At 45.3% G+C, this 27,438-nt stretch overlaps 1 protein-coding gene across 1 annotated transcript; it reads right to left on the bottom strand.

Annotated features, from left to right (window-relative positions):
* Positions 1 to 6,650: 6,650 nt before the first annotated feature.
* On the bottom strand, positions 6,651 to 9,206 carry LOC123170021 (beta-1,2-xylosyltransferase XYXT1). Its single transcript, XM_044587869.1, has 6 exons — positions 8,817 to 9,206; positions 8,624 to 8,698; positions 8,443 to 8,538; positions 8,289 to 8,348; positions 8,123 to 8,200; positions 6,651 to 8,023 (listed from the first exon to the last, which is right to left on the bottom strand). The coding sequence occupies exons 1-6, from the start codon at positions 8,962 to 8,964 to the stop codon at positions 6,834 to 6,836; spliced, it is 1,647 nt and encodes a 548-aa protein (XP_044443804.1). The 5' UTR covers positions 8,965 to 9,206; the 3' UTR covers positions 6,651 to 6,833.
* Positions 9,207 to 27,438: the final 18,232 nt, after the last annotated feature.

Genomic DNA, 27,438 nt, shown 5'->3' on the forward strand with positions numbered 1-27,438 from the left:
GCCTACGGTCCATACTTTCGCTAATGCAATCTCTCAACAATGCTAATATAATTGGATCATATAACCATCCCTCAACGGGCGATGAAGAATCACTCCAAAGTTCTTATCTAGCGGAGAACATGAGAAGAAATTGTTTGAAGGGTACGAAACCACCTCAAAGCTATTCTTTCTGATCAATCTATCCTAGAGTTCGTACTAAAATAACACCAAGTTACCCTTTCCAATCGATCTATCCAAGAGTTCGTACTAAAATAACACCATATGATACACATCAACCAACTCTAATTCCACCTAGATACTCCAATGTCACTGCGAGTATCCATGAGTTGATTATACAATATGCATCAAACGATTTCAGATTCATAATACTCAATCCAACACAAAGAACCTCAAAGAGTGCCCCAACATTTCTACCGAAGACAAAGACGAGAACATGCATCAACCCCTATGCATAGATTACCCCAATGTCACCTCAGGAATCCACGAGTTGAATGCCAAAACACACATCAAGTGAATCAATATGGTACTCCATTGTCACCACGGGTATTCATAGCAAGACATACATCAAGTGTTCTCAAATCCATAAAAGTATTCAATCCGATAAGAACGAAATCTCAAAGGGAAAACTCAATTCATCACAACAGGATAGAGAGGGGAAAACACCATATGATCCAACTATATTAACAAAGCTTGCGATACATCAAGATCGTGAAAAATCAAGAACACGAGAGAGGGAGATTAAACACATATCTACTGGTACAAACCCTCAGCCCCGAGGGTGGACTACTCCCTCCTCATCATGGTGGCCGCCGGGATGATGAAGATGGCCTCCGGTGATGGTTTCCCCCTCCGGCAGGGTGCCAGAATAGGGTCCAGATTGGTTTTTCGTGGCTACAGAGGCTTGCGGCGACGGAACTTCTGATCTAGGGTTGTTTCTAGGGGTTTCTGTATTTATAGGATTTTTCGTGTTGGTTTTCACACGAAGATGGGCTTCGAGGGGCCCACGAGACACCAGCACACGGGCAAGGCACCAGGCACGCCCCGGTGGGCTATACTCACCTCCTTCACCTTCTGGTCCTCCCACAAAGCTTCTAGTGCCTCTTTTGTTCCAAAAAATTGTCAAAAAGTTTCCTTGCATCTGGAGAACTTTTATTTCTGCATAAAAAACAACACCACGATAGTTCTGCTGAAAACAACGCCAGTCCAGGTTAGTTCCATTCAAATCATACCAAAATCTTATAAAATTATTGTAAACATGGCATGAATACTTCATAAATTATAGATACGTTGGAGACGTATCACCTACCACCGTCCCTTCATCCTGCTCGAGCTGGATGATTTTCTTTTTCCTGTATTTGCCATTTGCAATCATGTGGAAATATTGAGTATTGTTGTCCCCTTGGACAACTTTGAGAACCTTAGCATGCAAGGCCCACTTCATTTCTTCTTCTCTAAGAAGAGCACGAAGTTTCTCTTCAGCCTCAGACTTAGCAACCTGTTCGGTCACATTGAGCATGTTAGATTCCGCTTTGAGATCTAATGTTGCAATCAATTGGATTAGTCTTTCTTTTTCTTGTTTATAAATCCCGCTTTCGCTTCTGGCCTAACCCCTTAAAAATTTTCTAAGGTGTCTAATCTTGTTTTGCCATCGTTCAACATTGGAATTTCCACTCGGAGGCTTAGCAATGATATCTAAGAAATTCTCCTTTTCTAAACAACTTAATTCGAAAGAGAAAATATTCTTGTTACCTATACGAGTCGCTTTGCCCGAGTCAACTAACAAGGGTGTGTGATCTGAGATTGCACGCTGCATGGCATACACCGATACCAAAGGGTCTTTTTGTTCCCATTCCACACTAGTAAGCACTCTGTACAACTTCTCATAGGTCGGATTAGGTAACGAATTCGCCCATGTGAACTGTCTACCCGTAAGGTCAATCTCTCGTAGACTGAGACTCTCAATAATCGCATTGAACATGAATGACCATCGGCCGTCGAAGTTGTGATTATTCTTCTCTTCTTTCCTCCTGATAATGTTGAAGTCCCCTCCAACTAAGATCGGCAACCTTTCATCCCCGCAGATCCTAATTAGATCAGCCAGGAAGTCAGGCTTAAGTTCAGGTTGGGATATGCCGTGCACAACCACTAGACCCACCTAAAACCATCCAATTTGGACCTCACTCGAAAAATAACAGCGAAGTCTCCTCGCACCACATTAATCACCTCTAAAGTTTCGCACTTCACCCCCAATAATATCCCACCGGACCGTCCTCTAGGAGGCAAACAATGCCAGTCAAAATCAACTCCACCCGACAAGGTTCCTAGGAATTGTGAGGTGAAATTATCTCTGCCAGTTTCGATGAGGGCAATAAAATCCAATTTATACTCAATTGACGCTTCTGCAAGGAACCTTTTTCTAGCCAAGTCTGCTAGACATCTGCTATTCCAAAAAAAATCCTTTCATTAGTCGTCATGAATTTTTTCTTGAGTTTGACCCTCGGACTTCTCTGTACTACCGATGTCGGATAAACCCTCCTCTTTCAGGAAAGATTTGGTTTATCCACCACCCCGTTCGCGTCCATGTGACCGGTTACAGCTTGTGTCATACTCTATAGCGGGATATGATCTACATGTCCCTCGGACTCCACTCCCTCTAACTCAACCTCGGCCTCCGAAGTAGGTATTAGGTCGGCACAAAAATTCTCTAGGTATGAAAGCCCCAAATTTAATCTCACTCTCGTTCATGGGTTTAACCGCCGCGATATTGCGAATAATCTCAGAAGCTCTCTCAGCCTCCAAGTCTAATAAATCGTCAATAGATTTCGTGATTGCCTTCCCATTTGACCCAAGTGATACTCCTAAGTTGGTTGCATTACTAATGATCTCATGTTCAGAAAAAATGCTAAATGAAACAACTAGTATTGACAGACATACCTGTAGTTGTCTCGATATCACGAAGCTTGGCTGCCCTCATAGCACGCCCTAACTGAAGTTCATCAGCGTCGGGTTGGGCCTAAACCCGGTTACTGACACGCCTGTCAGCTGAGACCGGGTTCATGATCCCACCAAACACAATCGTTCTTTAGTTATTTTGTGGTACCTGTTAATTTGCTGGCAGAAAATTAAGTAGAAAATAGATGGTTGCTGATTGTAGACCTACACAGTCCAACTGTAAGCCCGGTTTCTTGAGAACTTCCTAGCGGAAAATTGAAAAAAACAAGGTTTTTGTGAGCTTCCCAGTTGAAAATCATATGAATTCTGGTTGTTGAGAGCATGTTCGTGCACGTAGCTCGTTGCTGGCAGCATAGGACAGTTTCTCCTTTGAAGAAAAGTTGACAACGACAATTCTATTAAAAAAAATGGGACCTCGTAATAATTCTATCAATTAAGCACGATTAGTTGAACCGCATGTACATCAGTCAGCCTGCACATTGGCGATTTTTTCTGGAGGATCTACAGTTGCGACTTCTTCTTCGATTAAAGAATTTGCCAACAACCACTTAGCAGTAGAAGTTCCCACCACGTGACGATGGAACAGTTGCTGCTGCATATCGAGAGACAGATCAGCTTTTGTTTTGTGAAAAAAATCAAATATATTAAAAAGTCATCAGTACAAAGCCCCTTAAATATAATAAAAGATTGATTCACCCTTGCATTGTTCCTGTATCATATTAGGAAACCTTCAAACTAGTAGGTTTCTTACATCGAGGTTTCGAGACCACCAAGCGACCACTACTGTTGCCAGGACGAGTTGTCGACGCGTTGTTGTCGTTGCTCCACCATCGAAATTGGCTACACCTTGTTGATGACAAACGAAAAATATTCATGCACATTCCCTACAGAGCATCACCTTGAAACCGCACTGGTCGCCGTTGGGATAGATCGGTCTTAACAATACCACTAGACAAATAGCCTAGAAGGCGGGAATACGAATACAAGCACACAAGCTTGGACTTCAACAAGGGTTATTTTTTTTGTAATTACCTAATCGTGCGTTCGCCTGATCGCTGAAATGAGCGGCCGGTTTCACACGCATGCATGTGTGAAAACTTTTGTCTGCTAGCACATGTACACTGTGGCATTAAATGTGTTCACACTGATCACATTGCTTTAGAAAAAAATAGATCTGCTTGTATTTATTTCGGGTTTTCATTTTTTTAAGTCATATCTTCTGAACCGTATGTCTGAATTCAGATCCGTTTTCATCGTTGGAATCTTTACGATGATATCTTTGAAACTAGATCCCGCATGAGTATATTTGAACGAATTTTTTTATGCCAATTGTAGTGCTATATGGTGCAACTCCGTTAGTACATTGTGCAACTTTAGTACTGCTTGGTGCATTTTTTTAAAACCAAATTTTTAAGCTACATGATCCAACTTCCTATGAGGTTGTAACCTAGCAACCATGGCAACCAACCGTTATTGACGTGCAAGTAGTCTACTGACGCTGCCAACTATCTTGTACTCGATGTGCACCCTTTCACTACTTGTGGCTGTGTAATTTTTCATGCACACCCTACCTCACCCACCTTATCAGCAATATGTGCAACTTAGTCTATTGTTCCAGCCAACTGTCTAGTTATCGATGTGCAACTCCTTGTGTAGTTTGAGTTGGCAGGGATAACATTTGGAGTTGCACATTGTCTGCTAGGCAGTTGGCCGGGGCAACAGACGAAGTCGCACATCTCACTGGCAGGAATAGTTGGATGGTGAAAACTGGACATCCAGGCGGTACTGAAAAGATGCATGGAGACGGGGCGCTAAAGTGGCCCATCTCACTAGCAGGGGTGGTTTGGACAGGGTACTAGCTGGGAAAACTAGAATTCCACTGGGTATGGGGAAAAATTGCACATCACTGTTAGACAGTTGGCTGAGGAAGCATCTGAAGTTGCACATCCACTGTTAGGCAGTTGGCCGAGACGACAAATAGTGAAATCCACACATCCACGGGCAGGGGAAAGTTGCACATCAGCTACTAAGTAGTTGGCCTAGGCAACTGACGAAGTTGCACATCTCACTATTAGGGGGCAGGTTGGGGTGGACGTGCCATTAGTGAAACTGCATGTCCATGGCTAGGGAAAAAGTTGCACATTGACTCTGAGATAGTTGCATATTGACTACTAGGCAGTTGCACCTAACGGGCATTAAATTGCACACAATAAAATCCGTCGAAACCAAGGTTGTCAGAATCGTGATTCTGAATCGGATCGGATCTCCGATGGTTGGATCGTAAATCGTAGAATCTTCACTATCAGGATCGTAGAAACGTAGATTCTAGAGACTAAAATCGTAGAATCAGAGGGGTTAGTTTGGATCGTAAAGTCGTAGAATCGTACAATAGAATCGCGATTCTGACAACCTTGGTCGAAACATACTCATGCGGGATCTAATCGAAGAGCATGCCGCGCGGGGTCCAATGGTAAAAGCAGATCTTAGTTCCGATATCCGACTCAAAATTTATAACTTTTTAGAAAAACGAAAACTCGAATTAAATGGGTTTATATCTGTTCGCATGAGTGAAAAGTGAATGTTCACTAGTAGGCAAAAAGTTGCACATTGACAGTCATGTAGTTGCACATTGACTCCTAGACAGTTGCATCAAATAGGGATTAAGTTGTACATAAAAAAATCGTCAAAACATACCCATACGGGATCTAGTTTCGAAGAGTACGTCGCAAGGGTTCCAATGATGAAAACGGATCGTAATTCCGACACGTGGATTGAAAGTTATGCCTTTTTAAAATTTTAAAACCACAAGTTAAATGCACAAGATAGCAAAATGCATGCAACGAAGGATATGGCTGTACTGACATTTAATACGTCATGGAATAAAAGATTAGAGGAGTAATTTTTTCTAATTAGAGGAGGGACAAGAAGTATTCTAAAATAGCCGGCCGCTTGCTAACCAAGCGGCCAAGCGCTGGCTAGACGTGTCATATTTTTTTGGGAGGACTCCAACAAGGTTACTACTGTATCCGCTATTAAATGGTACACTGGCCATATTTTTTCTGATTTTGGCCATTAATTAAGTGATTTTGATGATTCTTAATCATCCAAGAATCTCTTAGCAGCCAGTCAACTCCATGAACCACCGTTCTGACAAGTGGTCTGTGAAACATTCCATACTAGTTGTAGTCTAGAATTAAATATTCTTTTCTGCCCTAGATGAAGAAATTATCAATATACTTGTTTTTACTTATATGAGTAAATTTGTAAAATTGATTTGGAAACCTTTATCAATTGGCTAAGTTATATTCTTCTTTTAAAACGGGTGGGTTATTGGTGGAGTTCCGTCGTGCGTGATTGGGTACTGTAGATGATGATCGTGTAAACATTTCTTGGTTAATATGTGTGGCTTTAAAAAAAGTAAAATGTAATCATTTTTTTCACAAAACAAAAGAAACGTTCTTCGTAATATCATATGGAAAATAGTACTACCTCCGTCCTGATTTATTGGACCCCTTAATATTTTGTCCTAAATTTTTATCATAAATTTAATTAAAAATAATAATGCATGTCATCAAAAATTATATCATAAGATTCGTATTTAAACATAGTTTTCAATGATAGTATTTTTTGTTACATGCATTAACATTTTGTTAGTTAAATCTAAGATCAAAGTTTGGCACAAAATGCAAAGGGACCGGTAAATCAGGATCGTAGGTAGTACTATGATTGTTGTACATTGACACATATTAATTACCATCCGTGTACATTGAACACTATTCTATCTATATCAAAATCTAACTACAATTAAACAGAGGAAGTGCACAACAATCATCAGCAAGAAAAAAAAAGAATGTTATATCATCTTTGTTCAATCAAACTGTCTACTGCAGGTGCTCCAATGCCCGCAGCAGAGAGGGCCTAAACCTCTCCACGTTGATCCGCACGTCCTGCTTACCGAGGTACCACTCCGCCACGTTCCCCCAGCCGCTCAGGTGGATGGCGGCGGGGTCCTTGATCATGGGGTGCTCCTTCCCGAACACGCCCATCAGCGAGCTCTCCTCCGCCGCCACGCTGTACTCGATGTACCGGAGCCCCATGTCGCGGGCCGGGTCCCCGAAGTCGGTCCGGGCGATCTCCTCCAGCCGGCCGTACGGCACGATCTGCAGGAACACGGCCCCCGTGGGCAGGTACACGCAGTTTGTCAGCCCGGCGCCGTGCACGCCGACCATGACGTCGAAGGAGTTCATCTCCCGCGTGAACTCGTCGTAGCTGGCCTTCGGGCGCCCGGCCACGGTCACCTTGAACCCCGCCGCCTCCGCCGCCGCGACGACCTCCGGGAGGTTCAGGATCTTCCGGCTGTTTGTCCTCTCCAGGATGATCATTCGCGGACGCCGACGGCGCCCGCCGGGCGGACGGACGTCGCCGAGCTTGATCGGGCGGTCACGCGGCAGCGAGTACGCGTGCCTCAAGAATCTGGTGAAGTCAAGCATGGTGTAGTCCCCGCCGGTTTCGTCGAGGGAGGGGTCGATGGTGAACTCCTTGCGGCTGCCGTAGCCCACGACGACGTGCGGGTAGCACCGGACGGCGCCGTCGTCGTTCTCAAAGTCCACGATGTCGTGGCGCGAGATCTGGCCGAAGATCCGCTTGTACCTGTCCACCCAGAAGGGCAGGAGGTTGACGACGAGCAGCTGGACCTCCCCGTTGAAGCGGCGCGCGCCGATGAAGAGCGGGACGAGGACGTCGGTGAAGTCGTGCCAGTAGTTGCCGGTGAGCCCGCCGAGCTCGATCACCATCGCCGGGATGTTGAGTTGCGTCGTGCACTGCGGGGCGTCACCGGGGTTTGGAACGGACCTCACCGTGACCGCCTTCAGCCCGTCGAGGTACTTGCGGGAGTAGGGCTTGATCTGCCACTCCTTGGGGGGAGCCCGCGGCGAGACGAGCGTGACGGTGGCGCCGGGGCCTCCCTGAGCTCGCGCGTCGCCGGCCAGCTCGCAGATGTCGTACTTGCCGAACGACGTGTCGCAGATCGGCTTGGCGTTGGCCACATTGTTGTAGTCATCCGTTCCTCCGCCTGAACATCGATCGCACGCAAACATGATGACGTTCACCAGATCGAACTTGACAGTTTGGGCAAAGCAATTGAAAGTCAGTCACATGTATTATATCATACCGAATTCCTTTGATTCGGCTGCCTCCTCGTTCTTGTCTTGGCTTTTCGCCTCCCAATTGTCGGATTTCATTTCGTTGCCTGATTGAAACCACACATCAGAAAAATCTGATGACACGATGATTGCTAATTGAACAACAACAACAATAATAATAAACAGAAATGGCACCTAGTTGTTCCTCGATCGAATTTCTCCCTGCCCATTGCTGCTCGCTTTCGTCCTGCTTCTCTGAAGAAGAGGGGACGGAAAGGTCGAAATCGAGACTTGTTCTTGGTTAATCAGCAAGGTATAATTATTATGATATGACGCAACTAGCGTTTACCTTGACGCCGTGGCGTTGATGGTTCCGTGTGCGCCTTGGCCTTCTCCTCTTCCTCCTCGTCCCTGCTGAATTCCTCCATTCCTCTGCTCGCATCATCTACAGTAGCTTCAAAGTTCAGCAAATTTAGCTACACAAAATTATCTGAAAAATCCCTACGTATATATTGATTCTGCGTGCGTGCCTTGCCCCGGATGGCTTCTTCGATGCTTCGCAGGGATTGTTCCAGCTGAATCGATTGCCGCTGGGTCCAACAAGGCTGCGTATGAGCACCAAGATGAAGCTTGTAAGATTGATCATAAAACACCCCTGCTCCTTTAGCTCATAAAGTTTCTTCACCCTGAGAGTTAGAAGAAGAGGAGGATTGATCATGATACCTTTTTGGCTGTAGCTGAACTGCGTCGACACCATCAGGTAAAGGAGCACGAGCAGGGAGCCGAGCAACAGGCCGTATGCAACGTAGCTGCTCTTCCACGGCGATGATCGGTTTGCGCTCCTCGTCGCCTTCCCCTCCGCTCGCATCATCTTGATCTTAGCCTCCACGAAAATGGTCCTTGACCACACCGCGGCATAAGCACAGATCTCCCGAGGGCCCTGGCTTGGCTTTCAGGGTGTTTTTATTTTCGGTTTCTCTCTTTGATAAGAAAGAGGGAGGATTAGTTCGTTGCGAGAATATACTAATAAGAGAGACACTTGGACTTCCGGAGGTTAGTTTACTGGTTCTTTGTACTTCATCGTGAGAAGGAATGGAATCGTGGATCCTTCTCCCTTTGTTTTCTTTGACATGTACGTACTGTCTTATATCCAGAAGAAGTGATTTCACAGCACATGACGGGGGCCTTTGCAAGCTTGTGTACTTGTACAAGTTCCATAAAGATGTCACCAAAAGAATGTTTTGAGTACCTAAATATACAAAAAAATTCTAAAAATATATACCGCACGTTTCTTGTAAAACTGTTATAATTATGGAACTTAGAGCGAAAGAATAAAAAGCCTAGCTGCAACCTCCCCTGTCACTCCACTAGGCAATATTAGCTATCGCCGCGTGACCTCCCTTCTCTGGTGTCAGTGTCACCGCATCTACTTCAGGAAGAGGGGTTTTTTTCGCGCAATGGTGATGGTGGGGTGTCTAGACATGTATTTTTCATCCAATGATTGATTAGGAGAGGATTGCGTGCGTGGAGCCTCCCAAATTGGATAAGACGGACAGGCAACCATCTTGCCCACAAAGACTCAACTATTGGAGAACATGACAATACCGTTGACGATGCCATAGTGTTGCACCGATGTAAAGTATCAAGAATCAACATGTCGTCCATGAACACCGATAGGAATAGAAACTCCCAAGCTCATTGATTCTAGACCGAGCGTCACTAAGATGGGATCCAAATTGAAGGACTTTTATTTGAGACAATACCCCTACCACTGTTGAAGCAACATTACCGCGACACCAAGACCTAACCAAAGAACCCTTCCAACACACCAGAGACAGAGACATGAGTTCCCCTACCCTCCATCTTCTCGCTGGTGGCCGGAGTGAGGGGAACTCGTTGAGACCTCGCGAACCCTAGAGCGTGAACCTCAACGGTGGTCGAAGAAAGGGGAACCGTTGAACTTCAGGATGGAGAGAACACTAGAATGAAAAAAAAATTACATTGAGGAGGGCAAGATGATATTTTCAGAACCAACAAAGCTAACCGAAGACAAGTCTGCTCGTGATGTGTTTGGAAAAACAATGAGAGTTGACAAGTTCAAACGTGAGCATGCATTGTGCTACAGCGTGTCCAACTAGCCATCACGCATGATGTTCCCATATGCCTTGGAGTCTATCGTTATTAGATAACTCGAACTTGCTTACCACTACCATTTGTCGTAAAACATCTCTAAACCCGAATACGCTAAGTTAGCGTATCATTCCATAGATTCGTTAGGGGTAGAAGTTTACAGGGTAGCGACCTTCGGCGCCGTACACAGGATGGCGGCCTCGAAGGCGCTAAGTTGAGCAGAGAAGGTTGCTCAGCCTTTACAATGGGAGGTTCAGGTTACATGGATAGCTTTGTCTAGCCCTTTGGCGTCGGCTCTAGCCCATAGCGCAACTTCTTGCTTGATGTCGTCGATGAGCCTGGTGGAAGAGGGGGGGTGATGTCGAAGAGCGCCGCGTTCCGGTGCTTCCAAATGGCCCAAGTCATAAGGATGGTCAGAGTGTGAAGACCTTTACGCAGGCAGGTCGGCGTAGCACTAGTGGCGGTCGTCCACCACTCGAAGAAGTCGAGTGTGCCGTCCAGTGGTTGCACGGTCATGCGGCTCCATGCCAGGATCTCGTGCCAGATAGTGCGAGAGAAGACGCATCCCACAAACATAGGGTTTTCTGTTCTTGATCACATAGCTTGCATATGGGGTCATGAGGTAAGTTGTGTCTTGCTCGACGCTCGGCAATCCAGCAACGGTCAAGGGAGGCCAGCCATAAGAAGCTCTTGGCGTTGGTAGGAGCCCAAGACTTCCAAATGATGCGCGAGTGGGTGAGGAAGTAGCTCCGATGAACTGAGCACGGTAGGCGGAACTTGCGGTGTAGGTACCATGGGCGGTCCACTTCCAAGACAGTTGGTCCGGCTCGTTGGAGAGGGTGATCACCTGTAGACGCCTCCAGAGTTGCACGTACTCGAGGGTTGCCACGGGGCTGAGAGTGCCATGGATGTCCGCGATCCAACAATGATCCGTGAGGGCCTCGCGAACAAGTCTCTTGCTCCGGCATTGTCGAGGGATAAGCGCTAGCAGGTTGGGCGCAATTTCGGAGATGGACTGCCCTTGGAGCCAATGGTCACGCCAGAATCTGCATTTGTTGCCATCTCCAAGTGTCCACATAGTAGAGGCTCGAAAAAGCTCAGAATCTTCCCGGTCGGAGACAATGCAAGAGCCGGTGTGCGCGCCCTTGTTGCCATGCCATAGGAAGTCTCTGATCAGCCTGTTGATTTTCTTGAGGATTGAGGGGTTTATAGCCAGCGCAAGTAGCATATGGACTGGCATGACAGTGAGCACATGGCGGACAAGGGCTAGGCGCTGTCCGCGAGAGAGGAGAGAAGCTTTTCAGGTAGCAAGCTTCTTCACAAGTTTGTCAACGAGCGGGAGCAACGCGGAGGCCGAAGCCTTCCGGATCGAGAGCGGCAAGCCAAGGTAGTTGATAGGGAACCCCACAATCGGGCAGGACAGGGATGACCCGATGATGGCGAGCTCGTCGGTGCCGTAGTGGATAGGAGCAGGGAAACACTTGAGGAAATTTGTGCGGAGACCAGAAGCATTGCCAAACAGGCGGAGGAGCTCCTTAACGGTGGCGAGCTCGAGGGCGTCTGGGTGGCAGAAGATGACCATGTCATCAGCGAACATGGAGATGCCAGAAGCCGCATGCCGCGGGGTGAGCCTTGAGGACGCCGGAGTGCATGGCTGATACGTCTCCAACGTATCTATAATTTTTGATTGTTCCATGCTGTTATATTATCATTTTTGGATGTTTTACAACCATTTTATAATCATTTTATATCATTTTTTGGTACTAACCTATTGACATAGTTCCCAGTACCAGTTGCTGTTTTCTACATGTTTTTTACATCGTAGGAAATCAATATCAAATGGAGTCCAAACGCAGTGAAACTTTTTATGGATTTTTTTGGACTAGAAGACATCTAGTAGGCCAAAGAAATACTGAAGAGGGAGCCCGAGGTGAGAACAAGACACCAGGGCACGCGTGGAGGCCCAGACGCGCCCTGGTGGGTTGTGCCCACCTCGGTGGCCTCCCGAACCGCCTCTTTGCTCTATAAATACCCCAATATTTCAGAAACCTTAGGGGAGTCGACAAAAATTAATTCTAGCCGCCGCAAGTTCCAGAACCACCAGATCCAATCTAGACACCATCACGGAGGGGTTCATCATGCCCATTGGTGCCTCTCCGATGATGCGTGAGTAGTTCTTTGTTGACCTACGGGTCCGTAGTTAGTAGCTAGATGGCTTCCTCTCTCTCTCTCTCTCTCTCTCTCTCTCTCTCTCTCTCTCTCTCTCTCTCTCTCTCTCTTTATTCTCAATACAATGGTCTCTTGGAGATCCATATGATGTAACTGTTTTTGCGGTGTGTTTGTTGGGATCCGATGAACTTTGAGTTTATGATCAGATCTATCTTTTTATCCATGAAAGTTATTTGAGTCTTCTTTGATCTCTTATATGCATGATTGCTTATAGCCTCGTATTTCTTCTCCGATATTTGGGTTTTGTTTGGCAACTTGATCTATTTATCTTGCAATGGGAAGAGGTTCTTTGTGATGGGTTCGATCTTACGGTGCTTGATCCCAGTGACAGAAGGGGAACTAACACGTATGTATCGTTGCCATTAAGGATAACAAGATGGGGTCTATTTCTACATAAATAGATCTTGTCTACATCATGTCCTCGTTCTTATTGCATTACTCCGTTTCTCCATGAACTTAATACACTAGATGCATGCTGGATAGCGGTCGATGTGTGGAGTAATAGTAGTAGATGCAGGCAGGAGTCGGTCTACTAATCTTGGACGTGATGCCTATATAATGATCATTGCCTGGATATCGTCATGATTATTTGAAGTTGTATCAATTGCCCATCAGTAATTCGTTTACCCACTGATAATCCCCAAGTGCAGGGAATCATCGTAGCAATTCCCAAAGGTGGAAGTGATAAGTATGGAGTGTCAAACCCACAAGGAGCTAAAGGTAAGATCAATATTCTCTCAAGTCCTATCTGCCACTGATACGACTCTACGTACACCGAACGTTTTCTTCCAACTAGAAACGAGAAATAACACTACGTTGTGGGTATGAAGAGGATAACTTTGCATGGTATCGGAGAGCTAAAATATAAAAGTAGGTGCTGTTATCATAAAGTTAGAATATATTACTAAATATTATGAATAGTGAGTGTGGAATAATGATGGATCGGTGTGCGGAATTGTCCTAGGCAATCGTTAACAAGACCGGTGGTCATCATTGCAATTTCATATGAGGGAGAGGCATAAGCTAAAATACTTTCTCTTCTTGGATCATATGTACTTATGACTAGAACTCTAGCAAGCATACACAACTACTAAAGATCATTAAGGTAAAACCCAACCATAGCATTAACATATCAAGTCCCCTTTATCCCATACGCAACACCCCCCTTACTCGGGTTTATGCTTCTGTCACTCAAGCAACCCACTATAAGCGAATCATGAAAGTATTGCAACACCCTACAGCGGTAATCCCTCATGCTTGCACGACACGGAGGGCACAATAAGACAGCACCAAAATAAAACATACAACTCATACCAATCTAGATCATCAATCAACCCAAAGACAAAGGATATCTACTCAAAACATCATAGGATGGCAACACATCATTGGATCATAATATGTGGCATAAAGCACCATGTTCAAGTAGGGATTACAGCGGGGTGCGGGAGAGTGGACCGCGTAAAATAGATGAGGATGGTGATGATGATGGTGATGTTGATGAAGACGATCACCGCGGTGATGATTCCCCTCCCGATGGCACTCCGGCGCCACCGAGAGAGAGGAGGAGAGGTTCTCCCCCTTGTGCTTCCTCCTCCATGGCCTCCCCCTGGATGGGGAGAGGTTCTCCCTCTGGATCTTGGCCTTCATGGCGATGATGGCCCCTCCGGGATCCTCCTCCATGGCCTCCGGTGATGATGGCCCCCTCCGGCAGGGTGCCAGAGAGGGCCTAGATTGATTTCTCGTGGCTACAGAGGCTTGCGGCGGCGGAACTTCCGATCTAGGTTATTTTCTGGAGGTTTCTGTATTTATAGGAGAGGATAGCGTCGAGAACAAGTCAGGGGGCCTCACAGGGAGTCCACGAGGCAGGGGGCCCGCCCCAGGGGGTGGGCGCGCCCTCCACCCTCATGGGGCCCACGGGACTCCCCTCCGGTAACTCTTTGTTCCAGTATTTTTTATATTTTCCAGAAAAATTCTCCGTTGATTTTCATCGCATTCCGAGAACTTTTATTTCTGCACAAAAACAACACTATGGTAGTTCTGCTGAAAACAGCGTCAGTCCGGGTTAGTTCTAATCAAATCATACCAAAATCATATAAAACTATTGTAAACATGGCATGAATACTTCATAAATTATAGATATGTTGGAGACGTATCAGCATCCCCAAGCTTAATTCCTGCTCGTCCTCGAGTAGGTAAATGATAAAAGAAATAATTTATGAAGTGTGAATGCTAGCAAGTGCATAAGTTTGATCAATGATAGTTCCAATCACTTTTTCTAGCATCATTATATATCATAACAGTAGCTCAACTCATAAAACTTCTCATGATCAAGTAACAAGCTATTCACATGTTAAAGTATAGATCATAAACTTTCTTGAAAACTAACAAACCGTGCTCTTAGTCATCAAACAATTGCAATTCATCTTATTTTCGGGAAGGGTCTATGTAAGAGCTTTGATTCAGCAAACTCCACATACTCAACTATCATTTAATCTTTCACAATTGCTAACACTCATGTGATATTTATGGGTTCAAAGTTTAATCAGACACAGAGAAAGATAGGGGCTTATAGTTTCGCCTCCCAACCTTTTACCTCAAGGGTAATGTCAACAATAATAATTTATGAAAACCTACATCCAAGTGGATATATATATCCGGATCGCTCCAACACAAAGTGCTTGCCAAAGGAAAAAGTGTAAAAAGGAAAGGTGATGATCACCATGACTCTTGTATAAGGGTAGAAGATAAAAGTAAAAGATAGGCCCTTCGCAGAGGGAAGCAGAGGTTGTCATGCGCTTTTATGGTTGGATGCACAAAATCTTAATGCAAAAGAACGTCACTTTATATTGCCGCTTGTGATAAAGACCTTTATTATGCAGTCCATCGCTTTTATTTCTTCCCTATCACAAGTTCGTATAAAGCTTATTTTCTTCGCACTAATAGATCATACATATTTAAGGAGCAATTTTTATTGCATGCACGATGACAACTTACTTGAAGGATCTTACTCAATCCATAGGTAGGTATGGTGGACTCTCATGGCAAAACTGGTTAAGGAATGTTTGGAAGCACAAGTAGTATCTCTACTTGGTGCAAAGAATTTGGCTAGCATGAGAGGGAAAGGCAAGCTCAACATGTTGGATGATCCAAGACAATATAACGTTTCGGATATAGGAAAACATAACCCATTAAGTTGTCTTCCTTGTCCAACATCACTTTTTAGCATGTCATATTTTAATGAGTGCTCACAATTACAAAAGATGTCCAAGATAGTATATTTATATGTGAAATCTCTCTTCCTTCAATATTCTTTCATGAATTGTTCAAGTGACCAATTCTGCGTTTGCTAACTTTCAATAAGTTTACTACCTATACTTATTATGTGTGAAGTCATTACTCCCCATGTTATAAGCATATGAAACATATATAAATTCAGATTTATGATATTCAATTCATTCAACCATTTACTCATAGGATATACGTGAAGCACGTGAGTAAATGACAAACTACTCCAAAAGATATAAGTGAAGAACACTGAGTAGTCAAATAATTAACTAGCCATGGGAGGATTCTTTTTCATTCAAGATTTCAGATCCAATGATTTTATTCAAACAGCAAGTAAAATTGAAAATACGCTCCAAGCAAAACACATATCATGTGACGAATAAAAATATAGCTCCGAGTAAGGTATACCGATAGTTTTGAAGACGAAAGAGGGGATGCCTTCCGGGGCATCCCCAAGCTTAGGCGCTTGAGTCTTCCTTGAATATTACCTTGGGGTGCCTTGGGCATCCCCAAGCTTAGGGTCTTTCCACTCCTTATTCTCCTCATATCGATATCTCACCCAAAGCTTGAAAACTTCAATCACACAAAACTTAACGGAACTTCGTGAGATAGGTTAGTATGATAAAGAGTAAACCATTCACTTTGGTACTGTCAAAGACAAGGTTCATAATTGTTCTCACACAATGCCTACTGTACCATATCATTTCTACAATTTATATTGAGAAATATAAGCCATAGAAACTAGAAAACAAGCAAACTATGCAATGAAAACAGAATCTGTCAGAAACAGAACAGTCTGTAATGATCTGAACAGCAACCATACTTCTGCTACTCCAAAAATTATGAAATAAATTGGTGGACGTGAGGAATTTGTCTATTAATCTTCTGCAAAAAGAATCAACTCAAAAGCACTCTTCTGTAAAAAATGACAGCTAATCTCGTGAGCGCAAAGTTTCTGTTTTTTACAGCAAGATCACATTAACTTTCACCCAAGTCTTCCCAAAGGTCTTACTTGGCACTTTATTGAAACAAAAGCTATAAAACATGATTACTACAGTAGCTTAATCATGTAAACACACAAAAACAGTAAGGGTAAATATTGGGTTGTCTCCCAACAAGCGCTTTTCTTTAATGCCTTTTAGCTAGACATGATGATTTCAATGATGCTCACATAAAAGATAAGAATTGAAACATAAAGAGAGCATCATGAAGAATATGACTAGCACATTTAAATCTAACCCACTTCCTATGCCTAGGGATTTTGTGAGCACACAATTTATAGGAACAAGAATCAACTAGCATAGGAAGGCAAAACAAGTATAACTTCAAAACTTTAAGCACATAGAGAGGAAACTTGATATTATTGCAACTCCTACAAGCATGTATTCCTCCCTCATAATAATTTTCAGTAGCATCATGAATGAGTTCAACAATATAAACATCACATAAAGCATTCTTTTCATGATCTACAAGCATAGAAATTTTACTACTCTCCACATAAGCAAAATTCTTCTCATTCGGAATAGTGGGAGCAAACTCAACAAAATAACTGTCATGTGAGGCATAATTCAATTGAAAATTAAAATCATGATGACAAGTTTCATGGTTAACATTATTCTTTATAGCATACATGTCATCACAATAATCATCATAGATAGCAACTTTGTTCTCATAATCAATTGGACCTCTTTCGAAATAGTGGAATCATTACTAACTAAAGTCGACACTCTTCCAAATCCACTTTCATAAATATCACACTACGATTCAACACCCTCCAAAATAGTGAGATCACTAATTCCTAAAGTTGACACTCTTCCAAACCCGCTTTAGATGATAGTATTATTCATACTCCAAAAGATATAAGTGAAGTTCATGGAGCACTCTACAATTAATATAGTCTAACCAATATCCAAGCTCAAAATATATAAGTGAAGCACACGAAGCATTCTATAAAACCATACTCAAAAGATTTAAGTGAAGCGCAAAGAGCATTCTATAAGGTCATACTCAAAAGATATAAGTGAAGCACATGAATTATTCTATAAAACCATACTCAAAAGATTTAAGTGAAGCGCAAAGAGCATTCTATAAGGTCATACTCAAAAGAAATAAGTGAAGCACATGAATTATTCTATAAATCGATGAAGGGATATCTCATACTAGCATGGTTCTTAAAGAAAAAGAAAAACACAAAGGACACAAATCATGTGAATAAAACAAAAACCGAGGTATACCGATAATTGTTGAAGAAGAAAGATGGGATGCCAACCGGGGCATCCCCAAGCTTAGATGCTTGAGTATCCTTGGAATATTTACTTGGGGTGCCTTGGACATCCCCAAGCTTGAACTCTTGCCTCTCTTTATTCTTCTCACATCGGTAACTCCTCGTTCTTCAAACACTTCATCCACAAAAACTTAACAAAAACTTTGTGAGATCCGTTAGTATACTAAAGCAAATCACTACCTTTAGGTACTGTTGCAAAATCATTCCAATTTCATATTAGCACTTTATCTACTGTATTCCAACTTCACCATGGTTCATACCCCCCGATACTACCCATAGATTCATCAAAATAAGCAATCAACACATAGAAAACAGAATCTGTCAAAAACAGGACAGTCTGCAGTAATCTGGAAGTTTAGTAAACTTCTGTAAATCCAAAAATTCTAAAAAAATATATGAGAATTTAAACAAATTGTGCAGAAGTAAAGTGAAAAAAGTTTCAGACCAATTTGACTTTCCAGTAAAAAAAATGTAAATTCACGTGCTACAGCCAAAGTTTCTGTTTTTGTACTGCACATAGTAAACAAGCAATCTAATCATCCTAGAACCAAAGCTTGGCACATTATTTTTATAATACAATGGATATATACAAGGGGATAATTATTTTCAGAGAAACTTCCATAAAAAATTCTACATTGTTTCCATGAGCATGAACACAAGTTTTCAAGGTCGACCCTCACTTCTCCAATGCATAACCTTCCAATCACTTCTCTTATTGAAAAACTTTTTAGGCATGAGAGGCAAGTAATTTTTTTGTATTTTCATTCTTTTAATTTTTTTGTATGTTTCACCCACAACTAAACAGAAACAAAAAGGAAAAACAAAATCTACTTAGTGAAGAAAGCAAACGAGCACACACGAGAATATCAACCCCACGCTATTGCTCCCCGGCAACGGCGCCAGAAAAGAGCTTGATAATCCCCAAGTGCAGGGAATCATCATAGCAATTCCCAAAGGTGGAAGTGATAAGTATGGAGTGTCGAACCCACAAGGAGCTAAAGGTAAGATCAATATTCTCTCAAGTCCTATCTGCCACTGATACGACTCTACGTATACCGAACGTTTGCTTCCAACTAGAAACGAGAAATAAAACTACGTTGTGGGTATGAAGAGGATAACTTTGCATGATATCGGAGAGCTAAAATATAAAAGTAGGTGCTGTTATCATAAAGTTAGAATATATTACTAAATATTATAAATAGCGAGTGTGGAATAATGATGGATCGGTGTGCGGAATTATCCTAGGCAATTGTTAACAAGATCGGTAGTCGTCATTGCAATTTCATATGAGGGAGAGGCATAAGCTAACATACTTTCTCTTCTTGGATCATATGCACTTATGATTGGAACTATAGCAAACATCCGCAACTACTAAAGATCATTAAGGTAAAAACCAACCATAGCATTAACATATCAAGTCCCCTTTATCCCATACGCAACAACTCCCTTACTCGGGTTTATGCTTCTGTCACTCAAGCAACCCACTATAAGCGAATCATGAAAGTATTGCAACACCCTACAGCGGGAATCCCTCACGCTTGCGCGACACGGAGGGCACAATAGGACATCACCAAAATAAAACATACAACTCATACCAATCTAGATCATCAATCAACCCAAAGACAAAGGATATCTACTCAAAACATCATAGGATGGCAACACATCATTGGATCATAATATGTGGCATAAAGCACCATGTTCAAGCAGGGATTACAGCGGGGTGGGGGAGAGTGGACCGTGTAAAATAGATGAGGATGGTGATGTTGATGAAGACGATCACCGCGGCGATGATAACCCTCCCGATGGCACTCCGGCGCCACCGAGAGAGAGGAGGAGAGGTCCTCCCCCCTTGTGCTTCCTCCTCCATGCCCCCCCTAGATGGGGAGAGGTTCTCCCTATGGATCTTGGCCTTCATGGCGATGATGGCCCCTCCGGGATCCTCCTCCATGGCCTCCGGTGATGATAGCCCCCTCCGGCAGGGTGCCAGAGAGGGCCTAGATTGATTTCTCGTGGCTACAGAGTCTTGCGGCGGTGGAACTTCTGGTCTAGGTTATTTTCTGGAGGTTTGTATATTTATAGGAGAGGATGGCGTCGAGAACAAGTCAGGGGGCCCCACAGGGAGTCCACGAGGCGGGGGGCGTGCCCCAGGGGGGTAGGCGCGCCCTCCACCCTCGTGGGGCCCATGGGACTCCCCTCCGGTAACTCTTCGTTCCAGTATTTTTTATATTTTCCAGAAAAATTCTTCGTTGATTTTCATCGCATTCTGAGAACTTTTATTTCTGCACAAAAACATCACCACGGTAGTTCTGCTGAAAACAGCGTCAGTCCGGGTTAGTTCTAATCAAATCATACCAAAATCATATAAAACTATTGTAAACATGGCATGAATACTTCATAAATTATAGATACGTTGGAGACGTATCACCCACCATTTGCTATTTTTGCCGAGAGAGGCCACTAATGAAATCTACGGCCCCCGGGTCTCTTCTTTATTATATTGGCTTCGCGATCTAATTTTATTTGCTTTTATTTTCAGATCTATTAAACCAAAAATACAAAAATACCTTAGTGCAATTTATTCTTATTTATTTTAGCTCGCGTTCCCACGAGATCTATTTATCCAATCTATCACAACTTTTTCACGTCCATCTGCTAATTTCTGGCACCGTTGCCCGAAAGGGATTGACAACCCCTTTAATACGTCGGGTTGCGAGTATTTGTTATTTGTGTGCAGGTGTCGTTCACGTAGTGTTGCGTGGTTCTCCTACTGGTTCGATAACCTTGGTCTCATCACTGAGGGAAATACCTACCGTTGTTGTGCTGCATCATCACTTCCTCTTTGGGGAAATACCGACCTAGTTCAAGCAAGCATCAGTGGCATGTTGGAGCAACGAGTTGAGCTTGTCGATGACCGAGGTAAAGAGCATGGGCGAGACGGGGTCACCTTGGTGAAGACCCTGCGCGTGGGAGATCGGCGGCCCGGGGTTGCCATTGATGAGGACTCGGGTGGATGCTGTGGAGAGGAGGATAGATATCCATTCGCACCAGCGGTGGCCGAACCTAATGTGACGAAGAGTTTCGAGGAGGAAGGGCCAAGAGACCGTGTCGAAGGCCTTCGCGATGTCCAGTTTGAGGAGGACGCGCGGTGCTTTGATGTTGTGGAGTAGCCTCGCGGTTTGCTGAACCAGGAAGAAGTTGTCGTGGACGCTCCTCCCCGCGATGGACGCGCTATGGTTTGTGGAGACAAGGTCGCCGAGGCGTGGCGCGAGCCATAATGATAAGACCTTGGTGATCAAGTGGATAAGGATGATCAGTCTGTAGTCTGAGATAGTAGATGCGTCTTGCTTCTTGGGCAGGAGGGAGAGGAGCGCTTCATTGAGCTTGCGGAAACCCATGCCATCCATGGCATACAACTTGCCAAATGCAGCGCAGATGTCATCCTTGATGATGGCCGAGCAAGAGCGCAGAAACTCCACGGTGAACCCATCGGGGCCGGGTGCCTTGCCAGTGCGCATCTTCTTGACAGCGAGCCATATCTCGTCCTCGGTGAACGGTTCCTCGAGGGGTAACAGGTCAAAGTGGTGGTTGTCAAAGCTGTGAAGGCTGATGGAATGCTCGCGAGGGTAGGAGGAACCAAAGGTTGCCGAGAAGTGGGAGAACGCCACTTTGGCCATGCTTGTGTCGTCACTGACGTAGGAGCCCTTGTGTTGCATCCCAAGGATGTGGTTCTTCTGGTGTCTATGCGCGACATGAAGTTTGAGGAAGGTTGTGTTTGTGTCTCCCTCTTTGAGCCAGGCAAAATGGGCGCGCTCGCGCGCGAGCGATCGAGGGATGCAAGGCCAAGGTACTTGCGCTTCAGCTCCCTTCGGAGCCAAGCCTCGCCCGCGCAGAGGGGGCGGTGGTCCTGGGCCACGTCGAGCTGGTAAGTGAGCTCACGAGAGACAAGCAACTGCAAGGAGATGCTGCTAGTAGTGCAAGAACTCCAGCTCCGCAAAGCACGAGCAGTGACTTTGAGCTTGGCATAAATGCGCTGGAAAGGGTCCGGCTCAGGGGCTTCGGAATTCCATGCATCGGAGACAACTTGGTGGAAGCCCTCAAGTTTTGTCCAAAAGCGCTCGAAGCGGAAACGGGGCTGCCCATGGGCGCGCGGCGCGCAGTCTAGAACAAGTGGGCAGTGATCCGATGCCGTGGAGGCAAGACAATGGAGGAGGTGATGAGGGTTGCAGGTCTCCCAAGCTGGGGTAGAAAGAACTCGGTCGTTGCACACAAGGGTAGGGTTCTCTTATTCATTGGACCAAGTGTATCTCCTCCATGGAGGTAGATATCCCGTAGAGCCGAGTCCGAGATGAAGCGCCGGAAACGGCTCATGGACCGGTGGTTGACGGGGCCGTTATTCCTGTCCGCAAGAGAAGATATCATTTTGAAGTCACCACCAATCAGCCATGGCCCCGTGATGGAGTCCCGAAGATCTTGCAGCTCGAACAGGAAAGCGACCTTGTCCGGCTCAGACTGCGGCCCATGGACGCACGATAGCCACCAAGTGTTCGAACCAGAGAGGGAGGAGACTATAGCAAAGACGTGGTAGGAGACAATTGTAGAGCAATCATATCCGCACGCCATGCGATGAGAATGCCGCCATGAGTACCATCAGTGGTGAGAAAGTAGAAGTCCAAGAATTGGTTGACAAGCGTCTCGAAGACGAGCGCGGGGGTGATCACAGCCAATTTGGTCACTTGCAAGCAGACGATGAGGGGAGAGGCCGAGGAGATGACAGTGCGGACAACAGTACATTTTGCCAAAGAAGTCTGCAAAGGCAAGCACGACATCCATGGCGAGTGGGCGATCAAACAGTTTGGAGTACTTGGTGAGGATGTCAGCAGAGAGTGGCTCGTCATCTTTGAACAGACCCAACTTGCGAAGGAGGACCCGCTTGGCCTTGGTCTCAGAGTCGAAGCCACCATCCTGCCTCGCAATGCGGCCACTGCGCCGAGGGGTGAAGTTGGGAGGGATATCTCCGCGCCTGCGTCTAGGAGCAGGGGTGTCGAGAATGGGTGCTGCCTAAACTTGCAATGATTATAGATAACCGAGGACGTGGGAAGGAACAACACAGGAGGCGGTTCCATTCGACGTGCATGACGACAGCTGCATGGACGCGGCCAGGTTCTTGCCACGCGGGGTCGCCGCAGTGGGCACTGGCGTGGGGGGTTCCCGCGCATTGGTGGGCACCGAATTCGCTGGTTGGCTGTCCTGGACCAGGGAATCTGCAACGGGCCCAGATGATTGACATACGACAACTGTGGAGGCCTGGCCAATGGCCTGTTGGTTGAGCTCCTGTAGTAGTGGGGTGACAGTGGTGGGCAGGGCCGCAGGGGCGTCCTCAGAATCCGGAAAAGGAGACTCGGCGCGAGAGGAAGCGGGGGAAGGCCACTGCATCGACAACACCGGAGGTGGGGCATGCCGCTCGGATTGGCCACAGGCAGGGGGCCGTTTGGAACCTGGGCAGACTCTAGAAGGATCGGCGGATCCGATGCAGGATAAGCATTGGGCGGGCCCGGAGGAGGGTCGCTGGCAGCAGGTGGCATGGTCAAAGGAGCAGATCTCTAGATCCTCTAAGAACTACTTTCTCTAACTAGCAGATCCTGAGGCCTCATTTGGTTTACACCAAATTTATAGTAATTCTAAAGCCTTCGGAGCCCTTCATTAGTCAGATCCAGAGACCAGGGTGATTCTCCTTTTTCTTCTAGGCATCTTGGTTGCGCCGGGTGCCAGGCAGTGTTGCCCATGTTGTACTAGCTGATTGTAATTCTGTTTCTGAGGAATAAAACCCACTTTTTTCACGCAAAAAAAAGAAAAAAGAAAAGAGGAGTTAATCCTTCACATTTTAAAGGAAAAAATACACGAGACTCGATGAAAAAAAATTATATTCTATGAATCAAATGGCATACCTTTTCTTTTAGAAAATAACATGCATATCATCTCACTTCCTATGGTTTTCTTATTCTCAATATATCTCTATCCTGAACTAGAGAAGGCATCAACATATAACTCCTTTCAAAAGTTATAAGTTTGTTTCGACGAAAAAAAGTTATGAGTTTGCATCCCTTAAAAAGCTATACTTTGGACTATTTTTAGTCCAAAAAGGACAACTCTCACAACAAACAGGGAGACGACCGTTCCGCCCGCAGCCACTGCCACAGCCGCCTACCTTGCCATCGGCCACCCCGGGCCCACCCTGCCGCCCTTATCTTGGGCCTCCCCGTCATCTTCGGCCATGATGATTTTTTCTTCCCCGCCGTCTCCAGCCACGATGACACTTCTCCCGGCGTCGCTGGCTCGGCGGTGCTCCTCTCCGTCGTAACCGGCCACGATCAGAGCAGCAGCATGGGCAGAAGAATTTTTATAGAGGAGAAACATCAAATACACCTTTTATATACAGAAAAACATGGCCGCCAGCTTCCAGTGATACGTTGTGTTTCAGACCATGCCATCATGACACTAGGAGATTAAGATGAGAAGAACACATTTAGATGAAGTGCCCAAATTGTGGTCCGTGCAGGATGAATTCCATCTACTTTCTTGACTCCTTCATATGTGTATGACGCTCTTGGTGAGTCTTTAACAAATTACTTACGTGGATCATCTATCATAGCCCTAGCTATCTAATGGACATCAGTCTAGTGGCCGCGTGAAAGAAAGAGGAAGAAAGAACAAGAAGGAAGGAGGAATAAGAAAATGAAGAGAGGCTTTCATGCTATTTGTTGGCTCGGTGGTTTGCTTTATGTATAAAGCGGGGCAAAAGTATTTTTCGATAAGAGAGGCCTTCATGTTGACCGAGTTGGTTTGGGAATTAAGTTTAGGAGATCTGCTAAATGAACAAAAGTTCAATCCCCAAAAAATTTAACTCTTTGAGATAAGGATTACATTTTAGCATTATAGGTGTTATAGTAATAACTCTAATACTACTTAAAATCCCACCCCTATCCTACATGACATGCCACATAAGTAATCAACACAAGTCAAGACTAGTCAACAAGGCTCAAAGCAGTCAACCATAGTCAAAGCCACCCCTCGTGGATCCAAGCAAGCTACCCTGGTCAACAAAAGCCCAAGCAAGGTTTTGTAATCAACAAATCAAAGGAAGAGGAACACACTACTCATGTAAAGGATATTGGAGTACCCACCTTCTGGGAGTCTATTACACCTAGGCCTCACGTGACTAGTTCCCTGGCACGCTCGTGACCATCCAATTTGTGTGCCCGCCTCACACCCGGAAGGCTTGCCTCGGGGGTCCATGATGGTGTTGGGGAACGTTGCATGGAAAACAAAAAAAATTCCATGCACACGCAAGATCTATCCATGGAGATGCATAGCAATAAGAGGGGAGAGTGTGTCTATGTACCCTCGTAGACCGTAAGCAGAAGCGTTTAGTAACGCGGTTGATGTAGTCAAACTTCTTCGCGAACCAACCGATCAAGTACCCAACGTACATCACCTCCGCGTTCAGCACACGTCCTCGCCTTCTTGATCCAGCAAGATGGGCGTGTTGGAAATATGCCCTAGAGGCAATAATAAAATGGTTATTATATATTTCCTTGTTCATCATAATTGTCTATTGTTCATGCTATAATTGTATTAACCGGAAACCGTAATACATGTGTGAATACATATACCACAACATAGTGAGCCTCTAGTTGACTAGCTCGTTGATCAATAGATGGTTGTGGTTTCCTGACCATGGACATTGGATGTCGTTGATAACGGGATCACATCATTAGGAGAATGATGTGATGGACAAGACCCAATTCTAAGCATAGCACAAGATCGTATAGTTCGTTTGCTAGAGCTTTTCTAATGTCAAGTATCATTTCCTTAGACCATGAGATTGTGCAACTCCCGGATACCGTAGGAGTGCTTTGGGTGTATCAAACGTCACAACGTAACTGGGTGACTATAAAGGTGCACTACAGGTATCTCCGAAAGTGTCTGTTGGGTTGGCACGAATCGAGACTGGGATTTTTCACTCCGTATGATGGAGAGGTATCTCTGGGCCCACTCGGTAATGCATCATCATAATGAGCTCAATGTGACTAAGGAGTTAGCCACGGGATCATGTGTTACAGAACGAGTAAAGAGACTTGCCGGTAACGAGAATCAACGAGGTATGGGGATACCGATGATTGAATCTCGAAAAAGTAACATACCGATGGACAAAGGGAATTGTATACGGGATTGATTGAATCCCCGACATCATGGTTCATCATATGAGATCATCGTGGAACATGTAGGAGCCAACATGCGTATCTAGATCCCGCTGTTTTTTATTGTCCGGAGAGATGTCTCGGTCATGTCTGCATGGTTCCGGAACCCGTAGGGTCTAGACACTTAAGGTTCGGTGACACTAGAGTTGTTATGGGCAATTGTATGTGGTTACCAAAGGTTGTTCGGAGTCCCGGATGAGATCCCGGACGTCACGAGGAGTTCCGGAATGGTCCGGAGGTAAAGATTTATATATGGGAAGTCCAGTTTCAGTCGCCAGAATTATTTCGGGGGTTATCGGTATTGTACCGGGACCATCGAAAGGTGTCCGGTGGTCCACCGGGTGGGGCCACCTGCCCCGGAGGACTTAATGGGATGAATATGGGAGGGAACCAGCCCCCTAGTGGGCTAGTGCGCCCCCCACGGGCCCAAGGCGCCTAGGGTTGGAAACCCTAGGGGGAGGAGGCGCCTCCCACCTTGCTTGGGGGGCAAGTCTCCCCTCCTGGCCGCCGCCCCCCTTCTAGATGCATCTAGGGTGGCCGGCCCTCTCTTCCCTTCCGCCTATAAATAGTGGGGGCATGGGAGGGCAGCCGCACCCCTTCCCCTGGCACAGCCCCTCCCTCCTCCAACACCTCCTCCTCCTTCGTAGTGCTTGGCGAAGCCTTGCAGGAGAACCGCAAGCTCCACCACCACGCCGTCGTGCTGCCGGAGCTCTCCCTCAACTTCTCCTCTCCCCTTTCTAGATCAAGAAGGAGGAGACGTCCCTGGGCTGTACGTGTGTTGAACGTAGAGGCGCCGTCCGTTTGGCGCTTGGATCGGATCTTCCGCGATTTGAATCGCCACGAGTATGACTCCATCAACCGCGTTCTTCTAACGCTTCCGCTTAGCGATCTTCAAGGGTATGAAGATGCACTCCCTCTCTCTCGTTGCTACCATCTCCTAGATTGATCTTGGTGACACGTAGGAAATTTTTGAATTATTACTACGTTACCCAACAGTGGCATCATGAGCTAGGTCTGTGCGTAGATTCTATGCATGAGTAGAACACAAAGTAGTTGTGGGCGATGATTTGGTCAATTTGCTTGCCGTTACTAGTCTTATCTTGATTCGGCGACATTGTGGGATGAAGCGACCCGGACCGACCTTACACGTACGCTTACG

The sequence above is a fragment of the Triticum aestivum genome, chromosome 7D, assembly GCF_018294505.1.
Source record: "Triticum aestivum cultivar Chinese Spring chromosome 7D, IWGSC CS RefSeq v2.1, whole genome shotgun sequence".
NCBI lineage: Eukaryota > Viridiplantae > Streptophyta > Magnoliopsida > Poales > Poaceae > Triticum > Triticum aestivum.